This window comes from Schistocerca serialis, chromosome 5, assembly GCF_023864345.2.
Source record: "Schistocerca serialis cubense isolate TAMUIC-IGC-003099 chromosome 5, iqSchSeri2.2, whole genome shotgun sequence".
Lineage (NCBI taxonomy): Eukaryota > Metazoa > Arthropoda > Insecta > Orthoptera > Acrididae > Schistocerca > Schistocerca serialis.
In genome coordinates this window covers 706,568,313-706,587,607 of record NC_064642.1, presented here as the reverse complement: position 1 = coordinate 706,587,607, position 19,295 = coordinate 706,568,313, and the positions used below count along the sequence as shown (strand labels likewise).

At 38.3% G+C, this 19,295-nt stretch overlaps 1 protein-coding gene across 3 annotated transcripts in view; it reads right to left on the bottom strand.

Annotated features, from left to right (window-relative positions):
- Positions 1 to 3,010: 3,010 nt before the first annotated feature.
- The window catches only part of LOC126480849 (arginine/serine-rich protein PNISR), a 39,711-nt gene continuing 23,426 nt past the window's right edge, over positions 3,011 to 19,295 (bottom strand). For 2 of the 3 annotated variants that reach the window (XM_050104209.1, XM_050104210.1), the window contains exons 2-3: positions 17,137 to 17,220; positions 3,011 to 6,384 (exon numbers count right to left, since the gene is read on the bottom strand). In XM_050104209.1, the coding sequence (XP_049960166.1) occupies positions 3,967 to 6,384; positions 17,137 to 17,151 (2,433 nt within the window). In that variant the 5' untranslated portion in view covers positions 17,152 to 17,220 and the 3' untranslated portion in view covers positions 3,011 to 3,966. The remainder of the gene's footprint in view (positions 6,385 to 17,136; positions 17,221 to 19,295) is intronic. The other variant, XM_050104211.1, reaches the window with a different exon arrangement.

The following is a 19,295-nucleotide window of genomic DNA, read 5'->3' as shown; positions in this document are numbered from 1 at the left end:
ATTCTAGAATCCTTCAAGGTGTGTCTTCAAATGTCTCCATTCCAAACTGACATCCAATTTGGTAAATATTTAGGATATCATTACGCCTTTATAACTTTCAGCGCTAAAAATTAAAAGTCATAGTCATACAGGCCCTTTTGTCCACAGTGTACCTCTGAACTAAAACTAAGAATGTATGTATTACTGTTACTGTACTGCTTCAGTGTGTTCCACTTCAGAAGTATGGTGTCAGATATCAAAATTTAAAACTGAAGGCAATGAAGCATTTTTTTTTCCTCTGATAAAACAGTCAAAAGGTAATTTTGAGATCCTTGAAGAAAATAAATTTTTTTCTTCGGGGAAGCCTATCACAGGGACAAATTTGGAGACACAAAAACTTTTGTGGTCTGCCCTATAATTGCTGACTACCACAGTTGAAACATTTTTCTCGAAAATTATAACAACTCTAAGAATATTAGTTCTGAGCATTATTTTGATGCATCAGTCATCTGAATGAAACATGACATTTGATATAAATGGTCACACTTCTATCTGCAATGACATTCACTTGTAGAAATAAGTTAAAATGTATCCTCCTTTAAGAGCCGTTAATCTGTACTGTGTGTCAATGATTCTCTGACCAAAGTAAAATGGGTAAAAATCATCTCCTCTCCATTATACAACCTATGACAGCCTTTTTTCCTTGTGAACTTCACTGAATTCCAACAGGAGCAACATGCTATCATTAGAGATGAGACTGGTCACACTCTAAAGTTTCTCAAGGTAAATGACAAAATCCTCGAGAATCTACTGAAGCATCTGGATAACATGTAATTAGTGTTACACATTCTTAACCACACGTGCAAATCTTGTTAGAGGTGCTCTCTTGACATAATTTATTTCAAATGATGACAGTTTCCACTCTTATCATGTCTCATGCAATGAACTTAATATCAAAAAACTGCTTACTTCGAAAAAGGAGTGAAAGAAAAAAATCCTCTTGTAGATTTTATTCAGGAGCAAACACAATTTATTGTTTACCGCTGAATAAAGTTATAGAGCAGTTTCCTTGAGTTGTCATTTGTTTTATCTTGTGTTTATTCTAAACTATGTATCTGGAACTATAATTATTTAGTTACAAGATGAACATAAACATAATGAACATTATAATCATGGCTACTAATGAAAACCATACCATAAAATTACCAAATATGCAGCAACCAGTCGCAAAATCATGTTTTATTTATTGACTTTTGCAAATCAATTTCAACTGATTAACAGCCATCATCGGTGCTTTCAAGCAATATGTGCCCTGAGTAGTAATACTGTCTTAAGCAGAGGTCTAACATGAAGTCAAGTTATGTTTGACCTCTGTTTAAGACAGTGTTACTACTCAAGGGCACATATTGGTTGAAAGCACCAATGATGGCTGTTAATCAGTTGAAATCAATTTGCAAAGTGAATAAATAAAATATGATTTTGTGACTGTTTGCTGCATATTTGGTAATTTTATAGTTTACGGTCGCTGCACAACTTGGGAACCACATGGAGCCCACCACTCAAAACCATTCCAGTTTGCATAATTACTAGTGTCTTTTTCCACAACACAAAGAACAAGTTTATTAAGTTCACTACAACACTGCAATTTTTTGGACATTGTGAAGTCCATGATATCACCGAGTGCCACATGCACAAGTATTGTATTCAACAAAAATAGCAAGGCGCAAGCCTTCATTTTGATACCAGTCAGTCTGAGAGGTAATTTAAGTGATCACTTTCAAAAACAGTTTCTTTTCAAGTGTTGGAGAACAAGATGGATTCATTTTAGACTTTCCTCACAACTGAAAATATGATATGTTCTTCTGGAGTCACTTTTTGTTTATGCATTAGTTAGTGATGTTTAACAGTTAGTCTGTGGAGGCATTCATTGTACTCATCACAATATTTCTCATTTACACCGGCTGAATCACTAAACTAAAATGAAATGAATATTTTGTTCCTAACGCACTGTATGGTGTTGTGGACTTCTGCCTAGTGGCATGTTTACTACTCGCTGTTTGTAGGAGGCCAAACTGTTGTTCATCAACTAGTTGACTGCTCCTTTGGGAAAGAAATCAAAGTTGCTTTTTCTTAGTATGCTATCTTACATGTATGCTTAGTATACTATCAGGCTCTTCTCTAGAATCACAAGTTTTACTATAAAGAAAAGCATATGTGTGTGTGTGTGTGTGTGTGTGTGTGTGTGTGTGTGTGTGGCGGGGGAGGGGGGGCTGTGAAGTAGGTACCATAGCAGTTGATGGCCTTCCAACTTCTATTTGTTTCATTCAATGAAGGATTGTCTTCACGGACTACACTCTGTTGACACAAATGAGGTACAATGAACTGTGAAAGAGATATCACATAACCCTTTGCAAAGATGATTCAAGAGTTGCATATGGAAATTAAGTACCTAAATGTATTGGTTTTGATGGTAGCTGTGTTTGGTAACAACATAGTGAAGAGGACAATGTCACTACGACTACACGTGCAATTTGAAAAATGTATGAGTGTATCAATACAGACCACTTTTCATTACTTCTGGTACAACTTTTACATTACAAATGTTCCTGATTTTGTACCAATTTCCAGAAACAAATTATACAACTTTTGCATACTTCAGATATTGATTCTTCTGCCACTCATATTGAAGTCAATGAATTTCGTTTCCCATACTCGATTTAGCGGTATTGTTAGTTCCTATGGGACCAAACTGCTGAGGTCATTGGTCTACTCAATTTAGTCTTGTATACAGCAGTGAAGTAAACGTAGAAAATATTCTATAGTAATGTGTAAATTTTACAAAACAAAGCACCTTACCTTGTATAAATTCAGAAAATTACACTTCTTTTTTGAGGAGACCACTAATTAACAAAATTAAATTTATTATCTATCATTGTGTTTTAATTTGCAAATGCAGAACATGATCTTAAAATTTTCTGAAGGGTAACATAAAAACATTAGAAAGTATTATCAGTGGTGCAAATAAACTACAAAGATTTTGACATTTTTATTGGATTCATTTACCATAAAATATGTGAACTGTTTGGACATTTTACATTTTATGCTATTAAATAAATTACATAAAAACAATTGCATTACATAATTCAAGCAGTTCAGTTATGGAGGAATCAAGCTACAGGAAGGAGAAGAGAATGTCACCCGTTTAACAGGTGAAGCACTATATAATGCATTTAAATGTACATATGTATACATTATGGTTGCCGCTGATGAATGAATTTCATGATAAAATAACTATCACAGCCTCATCTGGAGGTTGTCTACCTTACTTTTGACAGACTAACCAAGACAATTCACATTTATAAGAGTAAGAGTGTTAGTGTGTGTGTGTGTGTGTGTGTGTGTGTGTGTGTGTGTGTTTTTGTGTTTGTGTGTGTGTTTGTTTGTGAATGTACTTTGGGAAAAGGGGTAACTGGAAATGTCACTAACCTCTGCTGTAGAGCGCAAGGTGACTTCCTTCTCATTCCAGCTACTTAATTTTTCAAACAATGAATAATGCATCTGAAATTATGCTATTTAAATACATGAAAGATGTCTTTCCACTAACTCCAACAAATGTTCATAATAAGACTGAAAAATCATCTCAACTCCTTGTGTTTAAACTGCATGTCAAATTCAATGTGTTGAAATGATTTTAAAACCTTATGAAACACAGAAAAAAAAACTAACTGCTTTGACCATATTTATAGAGAGGACTATAAATAGAATTTCTGTGAACGAATAAAAGTATACAGTTACTTCTTTTTGTAATAAACATAGGTCACTGAAGTTTAAACTATTTTTACTTCGCTATATATATATTCACATAAGTTTCTAGCAATGAACCCACACACACGAACTGGATCCTGTCAAATACTTTCAAAAGACTCAGGAATTCAAAGAAGACCTTAGTAAAAAACGCGCGCACACTGATGTTTATTTACACATTGTTCAAGACAACGATTTCGAGCGTGAACGAGAATATCTCCTGCGACCTTCTTTCCTGTGTGTCCTATGTTTTTTAGACTGTGATGAAGAACTAGAATCTGAAGAATACCTATGTGATCTCTTCCCTTTTCTCTTCTTTTCCCTCCTGTTGCTTGGAGAATGGCTACTACGGTGACTTCTGTAACTATGAGTTTTGCTACTACCACTACTATACCTCCTTTCAATTTCCCTACTCCTACTTGAACTACTGTGTCTCCTGTCATACTTTGACTTTCTGTCATTTTCATCACCCCTACGACTTTCCCGTGACCTGCTCCTACTTTTTCTGTGCTGATCCTGCCTATCTCGACCTTTCTTTTCTTTACTGTGATTGTCCTTTCTCCTGTCTTTACTATGTTTCTTTTCAGTCCTCCTTGGCTCAATATCCCAACTGTGACTACGGCTGTGCCTTTTGTGACTACTACCACCAATTCTATCTTTCCTTTGTGAACTGTCTCCTTTGTTACTACAGTTTTTGTATTTCTTTGAACTGCGCCGACTTCTTGATGAACTAGACTGAGATGATGAACTGCCTGTTTCAGAACTTGTCTCAGAACCACTGTCGGAATTAGAATCGTCATCATCTGAACTTGACTCTTTTCTTTCGGACTGTTTTGCCTGATGTCTCTCCTTACTAGTGTTTTCATCTGACATAGAGTCTTGTTTGCTAGGCTTCTTTACCAATGTTGGGTTAGCAGAAGAATCTACAAAATTGCCCGATTTCTCTTGTTCAGCATGCTGTACGGTAGTAGTTTTTAGCATCTGTGCAGTTTCTTTCTCTTCTTCCAATTTACTCTTGGCGTCCTGTGCTTCTGGGGCCTTGTCTTCTGCATCACTGTCTTCACTTCCATCCACCACTGACTGTCGTTCAGATTCTTTCTTCTGCTCTTCTTCCCTTTGCAATGAAGCTTCAATTTCTTGTTCTGTTTTGAGAAATTCTTGTTTTCGTTTTTTAATTCTAGCTTTCAATTCTTCTTCTGAATCTGCTCCATTAACTTGAGTTGCAGTGTCACTTTCACTATCACTCTCAGATTCGTCACTGTCACCATACATTCCCAAGCCTAACCTCCCAGTCAGTGACGCAAGAGCTTGCGTCTTCCTCAACTGCTGAACGGGAGCCTTGGCTTTTGCCTTTGTAATAACCTCTTGTGCTACTGCCTCCATCTCCTCTGTCGTAACTTCCAGCAGTATCTCTGTTAACAGTCGACGAACTTTCAACATAACTTCCTGTAACCTTTCCTCCTGACTCTTTGGTGGTTCAGGTTCAGATGGTGGCTGACTATCTGAATGTGCATTAGGTGATTGGCTCGGACTGTCAGCATTCCTAAACCTTGATTTCCTTCTTGCAGTTGGTGAAGGAGCTGCCGTTACTTCATGAACGGATTCCTCGGAATCACTATCAAACTTGCTCTTTTTGGGTAGTGACGGTAAATCACTTTCCGCATGCATTTCAGCCCTCGCTTGATCTTCCTCTTCCCGTTTCTTCTTCAAATATACCTCCCTTAACTTCTCGCGATCCAGTTTTCTCTGCTTCTCCCTTTCCATTTTTTCCAATCCTTCCCTTATCCAAGCTGGTAATTGTCGCCGTTTTGCAGCATCCAGCACAGGCATTGCACTATCATCCTCCTCAGACTTATCAGGAGAACGGGCACGGTCATGTGAACGACCGGGTCTCTTCCAATCTTGACGATTATTTCGGATAAATGGAGACTGACCAATGGGTCCCCCTGGAGGTAAACCGGCACCTTCAGCTGGGGGGCCACCTGGCCAGTAACCACTTGAAACAGTAGGAGTGTAATGTTCTGTACCAGGTAAATGATTATAGTCATAAACACTACTTTGGTTCCCGTATGTCTGAGCACCTGAAGGAAATTCGAATGGTGGTGCAGGAACTGTGTCGGGGGCAGGAGGACCTTTCACTGTGGAGACTGTACTTTGGTTGTTTGCATTACTCGCACTGGTAGGAGGCACCATTCCACCAGATGGCCAAGACCATCCCCACTGCTGCCAGTTTGGCCACTCACCCCAGGAATTTTCCTGTGAACTTGGACCACTTGGCTCACTATCATCCTTGTCATCCATATCCATTGGAACTTCTCCATCGTCAAAGTCTCTTTCCTCCTTTTTAGGAGCAGTATTTCTGTTGTATGTGGGCGGGGGAGGAGGTGGGGGTGGAGGGGGCGGCGGCGGAGGTGCTGCAGTTGAGACCGGCTGTTCGGGACCCGGGTGGGTCCCTTTCATCTGGATCCACTGCTGTGCCAAAGCTGCCCAGTCCACTTCTTCATGGGCGACATTCTGGTATGTAGAAGGGTTGAGAGCCCAATTGGAGTATTGTGGATCTCCTGACCACATGGCTTCTTCCTTCTTGATATGAACTGACTCCTAAAATAAAAAATATCTGAAGTTAATTTGAGGATTACAGAAAAATGGCAACACTTACATCTGCTTTAGTTTCATAAAATACATCATATTTTAAGATAAACAGTTAAGTAAAATCAAAATTTTGAACATTGGTCACACTTGGAACAAAAAAAGTTGTTAGTGCAGATAACACTGGGGGGAGGGGGGGGGGGGAGGTGAGATAATCTTAAGAGATGTTAAAACCACAAAAAAATGTTGTAAGCTTTCATTTACAAAAGTTTAGAAAGCAAAGATCGTACTTTCCTGTAAATATGGATTAGCATTCTTTTCAATGCAGGGTATCATTAAGTCAACCAAAAAGTCAATTTGCTAGCAAGGAAGGCAAAATAGTTCTCTCTATATAGAAGTCTTGACATAGCATTTGGTCATTATTTGATTTAAAATAAAATAGTTCATCAGTTGCAAACTTTCAAAGAGAGAGAGAGAGTGCTGTCTTCAACTGACATGTGTAACAAGTGATGTAAAGCTGTGACTAATATCTTAACAGAGGCACAGATGCATCAAGAATGTGATCATAATGTCCTGAAACATTCACACGGAGAAGGAAGAGGGGATGCTGGAGTGACTAAAGTATCTAATGAACAGTGAAATCTTGTGCTCAAACAACAGAAGAAAAGCCTGGACAGCATACCATAATGTATGAAAGAATTATATAAAGCATGCACTGTTGTTAATTTTCTTTTCTTTATTTCACAGATATGTGTTGAAAATTCCCAAAGGAATAGCACACGCTCTAGTAGGTTCTTATGATCTTAGGAGCACAAGCTGATGACTTTGCTCCTCTAGCTTACATATAAATAATGCTGACAAATAGATGAGGCTATCTTTAACACAGCAAATGTGGCTCCTAAAAGATACACTGTCTACCAAGGTTATATCAAAATACATGAATTTAATCAACACACACACACACACACACACACACACACACACACACACACACACACACACACACATTTTTACTATTGTTGCTACAGTATTTGGGGAAAAAAAATTCTTTTTAAACTGGAAAAGGATTAAAAAAGAGAGTACTTAAGTGTCTCAAGTGCCATAAGATTTGGTACAGCACAATCAACATAACTATTGTAATACTGTATAATGATGAAAAATAATTCAGGAGTCAGACAAGAATAGTGCCCATCTCACATTTCAATGACTTAAGTGAGAAAGACACACTCCTCAAGGTATAAAACTACAGCTATACATACCATTCTTTTGAAAATGCCCTACAAAGGTTACAAAACCTTAAAAGCAAAAACAAAAATACTGGGAATCTGCTGAAATGATACAATAACATCAAAACACTTCAGCACAATGTTATCTAAGAACATTAAAAACATTTAAACTGTCACAGATAAGTTACAATTTTAATGTGAACATGGAAAACAAGTTGCCCTACTTTTAAAGACTGTACTGAACAGCTTTGTCATACACAACTTTAGCAGTTGTGATACAGAAAGTAGCCATGAACAGATTACCATAAACTGAAGTGAAATTTCTTATTAGCATATGGGGTGTTGAGGGTCAGATTGTACAAGCAATGACTACTAGGGGGGAGGGGAGGGGGGAAAGGCAGTGGTACCAATGTCCTTTACTGGTACAACAGAATTTTTTGCAATTAGTAATTCTTAACAATTTGTTCATAGTTCGCACTTATACCGTGACTGTCATTTCTATGAGCATTTGACCAAATAAGGAAATCTTCCTTCAGTCACAATATATTATTTATTACACATAACATTTTGGAGACCGTGACATCGTCAAATGCATTTTAGTGGAAGTTACATGTTTGATCCACAAAACAATAAACTGGTTAGCTCACAGTAAGGTTCTTTGTATGCAGTAACAGACAACATACAACACACAAAGAAATTTTACATTTATAGTTTGATGTCCAATGTGTATATTATTTTCAATTCTGTGCGCTATATTGTTCAATTTTGAACACTATTTTCATCTATATCACAATTTGCTAACAACATGACATACATTTTACCACTGGTACACTTGTAATGAATGTAAGCATATAATAACTCAAAGGTCTTATTTCATACAGCTAAGATACATCAGTCACAATTCTCATCGTAACTGTGTTGGTTATAGATGAAGAAAAGTTTTTCCTTTTTGAAGAAAACCAAGGAGCTGATTGCTGGGACTGATTGCTTTGCTTGGGTGTTTAGCTGAAATATTTCACGTTATTGTTGAAAAGTACAACAACCTTACAATGAGAGACTTAAACCATCTCACCATCCTACATACTGAAAACAAAGAGAGAAATTTAGGTTTGTTACAACAACTGAAAATATCCTCCAAAAGATGAAATTCATTTACCACACACTTGAACAAAATAGACTTTCAAAGTCACAACTATTCCAGCTATTTTTATGAAGTGCTTCAGCTCAACACGTAAGCTGTTAATTCCAGCAGTCACCCCGTCTGATTTTTTCAAAAAGTACAAAAATTTCTTCATGTATATCCAAAGCAGTTATTACACAAGTTGTGAATAATGTATGTTAGATGCATGAAGTATGACCTGTGACTTCTTGTTAAACACTTACATGAATTAAAAGTATAACAGTGATAAAATGTGTGACATGTTGTCAGTGAATTGTGATGCACATCAAAATAGTTTATGGAATTTAATGATGCAACACACAGAACTGTAAGTAAGAAACATTACATTTAATTTCCAGCCAAAGGTATAAAATATTTTACTGTGGACTAAGCAACTCACTGTTTCACAGAAAGGATATGTAACTTCCACCGAAATGCAGCTGATAATGAAGTTACAGTATTGGGAAATCATGGAGTAATAAATGATATCTTAAAGTGACTCAAAGGGGATCTAAAATACATAGGCAGTTCTATGAGTGAAAGAATACAAACAATACAAAAAAATCCAACTACACGCTGCACAAAAAGGCACAGGACCATGTCATTGCTCTGCATTTTCTGAATAAAGCTTTACTTCTACTTTACTTGCTCAAGCTCTATGATGTATTCAATTGTATTTCTAAAACTGTTGATAAAGTGTCTGTTTGTCAACTTCAGGTGATTATGTGGACTATCAGTTGAGAACCCTTGTAGGGCTTTAATTGTGCTGAAATGAGAGTACATATGCCAAGTAATGGTGTCACAGCTCAAGACCAACACTCCTACATGACCACTCATGTTTCACAAAGAAAATTTATGATCTGACTTTGCTCTTCCACCACCAACAAACATAATAATTTGAACATATCTTGTGTACGTTGTTTTGCAGCTGCAAATTGTATCAAATGTATTTTAATAATATTCCACCAGAGCTGCATATTTGTATATGGTATCCTTTTTTTTTAATTTTTTGCTACCAGTTTGAGTGTGGCTAATTTTCAAGTGGTACACAATAAGATCATAAATGTTATTTTTCAAGCAGCGTTCACAATTTTATTGTGTACTGCTCAAAAATAAAACAGCATTTATGATTTTATAGTGGACTGCTTGAAAATGAGCCCTGTTGAAAATGGGTAGCAAAAAACAGATATACATAAAAAGCAGCTCTGATTGAATATCATTACAATACCTTTTATATAATTATCTGAAAATCACAAGCAGGAGCTTCAGCAAAATATTTCAAGTTTTATCAACTAGCCATATCTGAGACAGTCGACAATAAAAATATGAAGAACTGTAGCTCAGTTTTTAAACTTGCATTCTTCATCAGTGTTTGTGCCTGTATAATGGGCACAAATAAAAAAAAAATGTACTGGTAAGAAAAGGGGACTTAGTGTAAATGAAGACTTCTGTATAATTAGAAAAACAGAAATGGTAAACACAAAATAGGAGATGCCATCAATAGCTTGAAAGCTAGTTTCCTTGTCTGGGGAACAAAAGGAAGGTCATAACTGGGTAGTTAAGCTACCTCTGAATGGTTTAAGCTCCAAGTGCAATTCAAGTGTTATTTTGGAAACAATGAAAATCGTCAACTTTAGCTGGTAATAGCTCGAATTCACTAATAAAACTACTTTTCAATTCCAAAAAGAAACAACAAGCACCACTGCTGATAATCATGCCTCATTTACATCAAACAAAGTGATAAGCAAACACTAACAAATGAGTGTTCATAGAACTATTTGCTAGTGTTCATTACAATTCACTTTCACCTGTCAACACGGATTTATACTGGAGGGAATGGAAGAGAACACGAGGGACTGTATATAGAAGTACACCTGAATACTGTGATGCTATGGTTGGTTCTATCACAACCCTCCCTTCCATTTTTTGCACTAAAGTCATCAGCACACAGTTTTCATTTGAGACAATGCTAGTTACAGTCACAATACAAATTTTCTGATGGAATGCAAGTGCTCTGTTTGTAAAGAAGCAAGCAAATCAGATTTGAAAATGGAAAATATGGATACCCGGATATTTACACAAGTGGTAAACAACTGGCAGTAGTGCACTTCACTGTAACTGAGGGAAAATTGTAAAATGAAACACTAAATAGCAAAAAACAATATCAGAAAAAAAGGCTATTGCTTACACCCTGATTTTTAGAACTGTGTATGTTTACATCAGACATAAGTACTTTTTTCATATTTCTACAGCTGCTATAATATCTAAAATTGTTCCTGATATCTGTGATTCCATATGTGGAGACTTAAGGATGTTATTAAAATAGGGCTCTAAAAGTATAATCAATGTAATGCAAAAATGTACAAATTTAATATATGTTACTTGATAAAATTTCCTTTATAGTTTGTTGGAGGAGTGTAATTGACAAAATTTTTATTTCTCAGATATTACACTAAAACCTCTTAAAATAAAAGTGATACATATGTTATGTACTTACAGCAGCTACTTTCAATGTCAACCACAAGAATGATCAGGTATTTTGTGTATTTTTTATGTTACAGTAATTAACATAATAAAGACATATTAGTATCTTCATTTTTGGTTCCCGTCGTTCCTTAGACACTACAAGGTATTTCAAAGTCTTTGCATCAAACATCTGCACGAAAGTATGTCAAGATGACGCTGAAAAACCTGAACTGGCAGACACTTTTAAGACAGATGCCAACTATCCCATGAAAGCTTACATACAAAAGTTTTAAGAGCTATTTTCAAGTGAGAATCTAGGAATACACTTCAGCCCCATACCTATCACTCCCACAGATACAAGATTAGACTAATCACAGTGTGCACAAAATTGTTCTTCCTGCACTCCACATGCAAATGGAACCAGGGGAATCTCAAACAAATGGTACAATGAGAAGCACATTCTGCTATACAGTACACCATGGTTTGTAGAACAGACACAGATACAGAAAGAGAGAAGAAACATCTATCTACTGTAACATGTTTCTGTCACCATACAGCAACTGGCTACAGGTGAATGATTTGCATTTTCTCATTTCAGTTTATTGTCTGCATGTTGAAATTTCAGTATTGTACCAAAAATGAAAGTTTCATAGTGTCAAACTGACAGAATATAATAGGACCTACATAATTCTGGTATTTCTGGAGTTGCTACACAGTACCATGAGACTAAAAATTTGTCAGCCATCGTATATTATTAATGTTGTGTGATAAATTCGCAGAAAAGAGCTATTCAACAGCTCACATGCAATGGAAATATTTTAGACCTTTTAACTGCAAACAGGCCTGCCTTTATCGACAGTGTCAGTATGGAGACAAGGATCAGCGACAATGATATCACAGTAACAACAGTTATCAAAGTTAATAGATGTACAACTACATTTGTACTCTGCAAGCCATTACACAGTTCATGGCAGAGGGAACCGTGGGTCATTACTAGCTATTTCCTTTCCTGTTTCATTTGCAAATAAAGCATGGGAAAAACGACACACTATATGGCTCAGTATGAGCCCTAATTTATCTTTGTGGTCATCATGCAAAATTTACATTGACAACACTAGAGCTATTCTGCACTCAGCTTCAAATGATGGTTTGCTAAATTTTCTCAATCGTGTTCTACAAAAACAATGTTTGTCTTCTCTAGACTGATGCCCATTTGAGTTCACAAAGCACCTTCACAATACTTATGTTGACTGAAACTACTGTTAACAAATCTGGCAACACACCTCTGAATTTTTTTGAGGTCTTCCCTTCCTGCTGGGGATCCCGAACACTCCACCAGCATTCAAGAATGATCTCCTTTACATATGAACCACACTTTCCTAAAATTCTCCCAATAAACCAAAGTTTACCATTTCCCTTCCCTACTACCGTCCCTACGTGCTCATTCCATTTCACATTGCTTTGGAATGTTACATCTACATATTTAACTGACATGACTATGTTAAGCAGTAAACAACAAATTCTGTACTTGATCATTACGGGATTGTTTTTCCTACTCATCTGCATTATCTTAACATTTTTGTACATTCAGAGCAGGATGCCATTCATCACACCAAATAGAAATTTTGTCAATGCCATCTTGTATCCCGTTACAGACACTCAACGACAACAACATCCCAAACACCACAGCATCATAAGCAAACTGCTGGATTGCTGCTCCTCTGTCAGTCAGATCATTTACATATATGTAGAACAAGAGTCATCCTGTCACACTTCCCTGGGGCACACCTGACTTTACCCCTGTCTCAGATAAATACTCGCTCTCGAGGATAACATACTGGGTTCTCTTATGTAAGATGTCTTCAAGCCTGTCACATATCTGGGAACCTATTCCATATGTTCATACCTCCACTAACAGTGTGCAATGGGTCATCATATCAAAAGCTTTCCAGAAATCTAAGAAACTGGAATCTGGCTGCTGTCATTCCTCCATTGTTCGCAGGATACCATATGATAAAAGGGCAATCTGAGTTTTGCACGAGCGATGTTTTCTAGATCCATGCCGAGTTGTGGGCATAACCTTTTCAGTCTCAAGGAAATTTATTTCATTAAAACTGAGAATACGTTCAAGAATTCTGTGGCAACCCAGTGTAAAGGACATTGGTCTGTAATTTTCCAGGTCCGTTCTTTTACCAGTCGCTTGGGACTTTGCATTGGGAGGAGATTCACGATAAAACCATGATAGGTAATGGTCCAGTGCCAAAGGGTACACGCTGTAAAACCTTGTTTCCATTCGGACCTGGCAACAGCTCTCCCCCTCCCTGGTCACTTTTCTATCTCAGAGATGCATTTTACTATGTCCTCCATAAGGGAGCCTGTATGATACTCAAACAACAGTATGTTGGTACAGTCCTCCTGCATGAATGATTTCTTAAACACCAAATTTAAAACTGCGATTTTCCTTTTGGTGTCTTCTACTGCCACACCTGGCTGGTTAATGAATGACCGGGTGGAAGCCACCAACCTGCTTAGTGATTTTATGGAGGACCACAATTTTCTCAGGTTGTTGGTGAGATCTTCTGCTACAGTACAACAGTGGTAGTAGTTGTATGCTTCGCATATTGGTCTTTTTACAGATGTGTGAATTCCTACTAACTTTTTCCTGCTGTCAACTCACCAGTACAACCTGTTTAGAAGAAAATAAAAGAGCATGCCTAATCAGATATGTTTTACATGCTTGAAGAAGATAAGGACATGTCTTTTCTTCTGGAAACAGGAAACAAAATTTGGGCATATTTCTGCAATATGGAAATGAAGAATAAGTCTGTGGAAAGGCGTCATATCTTCGTCCCAAAACCTACGTAGTTTAACAGGCCATTATCAGCAGAGAGAGAGAGAGTGATCTTTTTAAGGATGACAAGGCCACCATCTCCCATGATTTTCTGGAATGCAGCTGTACAATCAACAAAGAGCAAAACAGGTGGATATTTCAAAGCCTAGAGAAAAAGGTCCAGAAATCTGAAAGTGATCCACATTCACTATGATTATGCAACAGTTCCTTAAGAACAAACAATTAACTGCCTATTGGCTTCTGTCTCGGGTTCTTCGGCCGACGTTCATCTAATGATTTTTCTGACGTTTCGCCAGCACGAGTGGCTGGCATTGTCAAAGCTTCACCCTCCATTGCCGGTGGTGAACTGGAGCCGAGCTCGCGGGCGCAGACTATATGTACCTGGCGCGCCAACGTCCGAGGGCTTCTCCGCGGTCATTTCCGGTGCGGTTCTCCTCTTGCTACCTGCGACGGTCGTTCGCTGTAGTACGGGAAGCCAGGATCCGTTTACCTTAAGGCTTTCCTCTTTCTTGTTCAAACTGTTAGCGTGTTTTTGTATTTCTACAGCTTCTCTGAACAAGCGCGTGTGATAGTGGTTCTCTACAGCCAGAACTTCCGTGTCGGCGAATTTTATTACGTGGTCGGTCTCATTCAGTGCGTGCTCTGCCACGGCCGATTTCTCCACCTGCCCCAACCTACAATGTCGCTTATGCTCTTTGATTCTGGTGTTAATGGATCGTCCAGTCATTCCGACAAACTTTTCCGCATGTGCATGGTATGCGGTATATTCCCAACATTGCAAGTGGGTCTCTTTTCTCCTTCGCCGATCTAAGACACTCTTTGATCTTCCTGGATCTGTTCATTACCCAAGATCCATAAGAACAACATTCCACTGAGACCGATCGTTAGCGCTCCTGGATCACCGACGTATAAACTGGCAAAACACTTGGCCTCTCTGCTCCAGCCACACGTGGGAAAGACTGACACATATATTAAGGACTCAGGACATTTCATTGAGAAGCTGAAGAAACTGAAACTTGCACCAAACGACATCCTGGTCAGCTTTGATGTTGTTTCGTTATTTACGAAAGTGCCACTCAGTGACGCTCTGGAGCACATCGCTTCCATTTTCCCGCTAGACATCAGAAAGCTCTTCCATGCATGTCTCACCACGAGCTATTTCACGTGGAATGGCAATTTCTACGAACAGCTGCAAGGCGTCGCCATGGGTAGTCCTCTCAGTCCAGTGGTGGCCAACTTCTTCATGGAACAATTCGAAGCACAGGCACTGGACTCGGCGACTTGCAAACCTAAGGTGTGGTACAGGTACATCAATGATACTTTCGTGGTGTGGAGCCATGGTGAAGAACAGCTCGGTGACTTCCTAAGACACTTGAACAGCCTCCATGCCTACATAACATTTACCATGGAAGTAGAAAAGGACAAGAAACTGCCATTTCTAGATGTGCTGGTCACAAGGGACGGCGAAAACCTGGGACACAGCGTGTATCGAAAACCGACTCACACGGACCGATACCTGCACAAACTGTCAAACCACCACCCGAGCCAGAAAAGAGGCATGGTTAGTACGCTCGTAACGAGAGCAGGACGAATATGTGAGCCGCAACACCTCAAACGAGAAATGCAACACCTGGAAACTGTCCTGAGGAGCAATGGGTACTCCACAAGTTATATTAGAAGTGTAACAGAGCCAAACACTCGGCGAAGTAAGGAACCAGAAAAAGAAATGTCGGGTATGGCCTTTCTGCCATACATTCCCAGAGTGACGGACAGAATCGGCCGTATATTGTGCAAACATGGCGTAAAGACGATTTTCAAACCGACAAGGAAGATCAAAGAGTGTCTTAGATCGGCGAAGGAGAAAAGAGACCCACTTGCAATGTTGGGAATATACCGCATACCATGCACATGCGGAAAAGTTTACGTCGGAATGACTGGACGATCCATTAACACCAGAATCAAAGAGCATAAGCGACATTGTAGGTTGGGGCAGGTGGAGAAATCGGCCGTGGCAGAGCACGCACTGAATGAGACCGACCACATAATAAAATTCGCCGACACGGAAGTTCCGGCTGTAGAGAACCACTATCACACGCGCTTGTTCAGAGAAGCTGTAGAAATACAAAAACACGCTAACAGTTTGAACAAGAAAGAGGAAAGCCTTAAGGTAAACGGATCCTGGCTTCCCATACTACAGCGAATGACCGTCGCAGGTAGCAAGAGGAGAATCGCACCAGAAATGACCGCGGAGAAGCCCTCGGACGTAGGCGCGCCAGGTACATATAGTCTGCGCCCGCGAGCTCGGCTCCAGTTCACCACTGGCAATGGAGGGTGAAGCTTTGACAATGCCAGCCACTTGTGCTGGCGAAACGTCAGAAAAATCATTAGATGAACGTCGGCCGAATAACCCGAGACAGAAGCCAATAGGCAGTTTGTCAACAAGTGGCCACGAAAGCCTCAACAATTTTGTAAACAATTAACTGCCAAACAGCTGGTCTGTGGTCTCTCATCCATCATACAGCCTAGATCACACACATTTGGACTTCATCCTTACTCCAATGGAGGATAAGGTTTGAAAAGAAAAAAAGGTCAGGCAAACATGGTAATAACATACAGGTGGTACCCATTCTCAGCAAGATACGTACATCATCAGTAGATCTAAAAACCACATGAACCGGTTCCAGCTTCTGGTTAATCAACATCAAACAAAATATGTAAAGCCATTACACATGACATCAGCATAAATATCAACTGCTCTACAACATAAAAAGATTAACCTTATTTATTTTTCTGGCGTCATATATAATGTATAGGATCTTTCTTTGGGGGTTAAAGTGTGCAAGGACTACTAACAACTAACACTATGAAAATCACAATTATCAAACAATAATCAATAATTAATACACATATATATTATCCTCATCAAAAATAATTTAACTAGTTAATTTACACATATCAAGCAAATGTACTGTGAAAGAGGAACAATGCCATTATATATGAACAGACCCTTAATTTGAATGGCATTCAAATTATGTAGTAGTAACTGTAAGTTTAATTCTCACCTTCATCAAATTCATGCGAATACTTGTCGAATATATCAGTTTTTAGAGTCTAACGGGTTACCGTCTCCATGTAAGAGCTGATGTCTGAAAAATAATGTATTAAGATTTACCAGGATCTTAACATTAGTTCAAATCTGACCATATTTTAGAACACATCATGAATGCATTAAAATACCATTTAGATAGTTACATCAATGTCAAATAGTAAGAGCACAATGCATTCTGGTCCAGCAACTCAACTCACTGTAACCTGCAAGCAGTAACCATAATATCAATAGTTTTTTTGAAGCATCAGGAGGAATAACAAAACAGAAGCTGATAAATTTGACAAATATCTTATGAAGCAAGCATTTTCAAAAGAAGTACTTTCATGTGTAAAAGAACTGGACATAAAAACCTGATTTAAGGAAACAGTAAGTGTTGTTTAAGATTTTGTGAGCTTATGTAGTGATTCCACAGTTATGAAAAAAATAACAAAGATCTTAATAAAGAAAACAAAAATAAAGAAAGGAAACAGATATTTACAGCCTGAAATGCAGTGTATTCCATAGTGTCAATGTCAAATATTACACAGTTGCAGTTATCTAAAACTAAGTGCTCATCTGAACATGTCCTTGTCCACAAAGGCTCAAGAGATATATTAGGTTCAACTACGCAAGATGGAACAATAGCCACAATCCTGATAGAGAACCAGAATATATAGTCTGTACAGTATTTTTTCCTTTAAGTCTAGTCCTGACAGAGCTAAATGAGCTGTTTTTCTACTTGCAACATGTTCACTGTTCTAAACAGTGCACAATACTTGTAAAGATTTATGTTGGGGATCCGCAATATACATGTAGCTTGCACTGTAAGAGTGTGTGTGTGTGTGTGTGTGTGTGTGTGTGTGTGTGTGTGTGTGTGTGTCTGACTATTATGTGGCAGAACAAATTTTGGACCACTGGAACAAGCCCTACTTTTTAGGTAGATATATTTTACTAAAATATTTGCATGCACAAAAGCTGTAATTGTCATAGTAATGTGTTTCATACACATGCCATGACGTAATACTGTTGGGAGAATTCTGATTAATTTATCTACCATAAAACATTGTTAACAACCAGAAATTATAGATTTTTTTGTGACAGTTCCAGAAGAAAGTGTGAACGCAGAGATCACGTGTTTCATTAAAAGACCAGTTTTGTGTGTGCAATAGCAACTGCTGTACACGCAAAGTAACTTAACATAAAAATAGGGCAGCAGACATAATCATTCATTGAAACTAATACTTATTCGACCTCTCAGCATTCAGGGTAGATTCCAAAATATTTTTCCATTCTAATTTAATCTTCAGTAAGCAAATAATTTGCTAATTGAATTCTACTATTTTTGACTTTTTATCAGAATGCATAATAAATTGAAGACACGAAGATGAAAGTAGTAATTACAATTCACAGAAGAGAAGTTGTTCTTATTAACAGATGGACCTGAAAATTATTTCAAGGCTGCTTATTACATGACTGTGACACTTCTCTTAGTGCCACGCAATCTGGTGGTACCATTATCAGTTGGTGAGCAACCTAAAGAAATAAATAATGCTTTTTATCTTAGTTGCAGTCTGTGTTTGTATGAGCATCAGTATGCTCTTAAGAATGAATGTCCACCAATTTCCCAAAACCAATGGTTTACTGTTGACCAGGATTCAGAAAAATCTGGGGAAAAAATAATGGATAAAACTCAACACCCATCCTGTGAGCAGCAGCACATGATGTGATGATAGGACAAGCAATCTGATTGGTGGGGGGAAATGGGGGGTAAGAGAGGATGGGGTGGGGACAAATAGCACAGTAGGGGTGGAGGATAGTGAAGTGCTGCTTCTGGGAGCATGCAGGTATCAGGTAGAGAGAGCGTAGTGCAGCCACATGCAGTCGGTAGGTTAGATGGAGGGTAGGGGCAGTGTAAATGGAGAGAAGTACGAAGACTGGATGTGTTGGTGGAGTAGATGGCTGTGTAGTGCTGCTCTGCGATCAGAGAGGGAATAGGTGGGTGTAGGACAGTCATTAACCAAGGGTGAGGTCAGGAGGGCCGCATGGTACCTCTGCCAACTTATTCATGAGTCATCTAGAGGAATCCTTTCTACAAACCCACAATCCCAAACCCCTCATATGGTTCAGATTCAC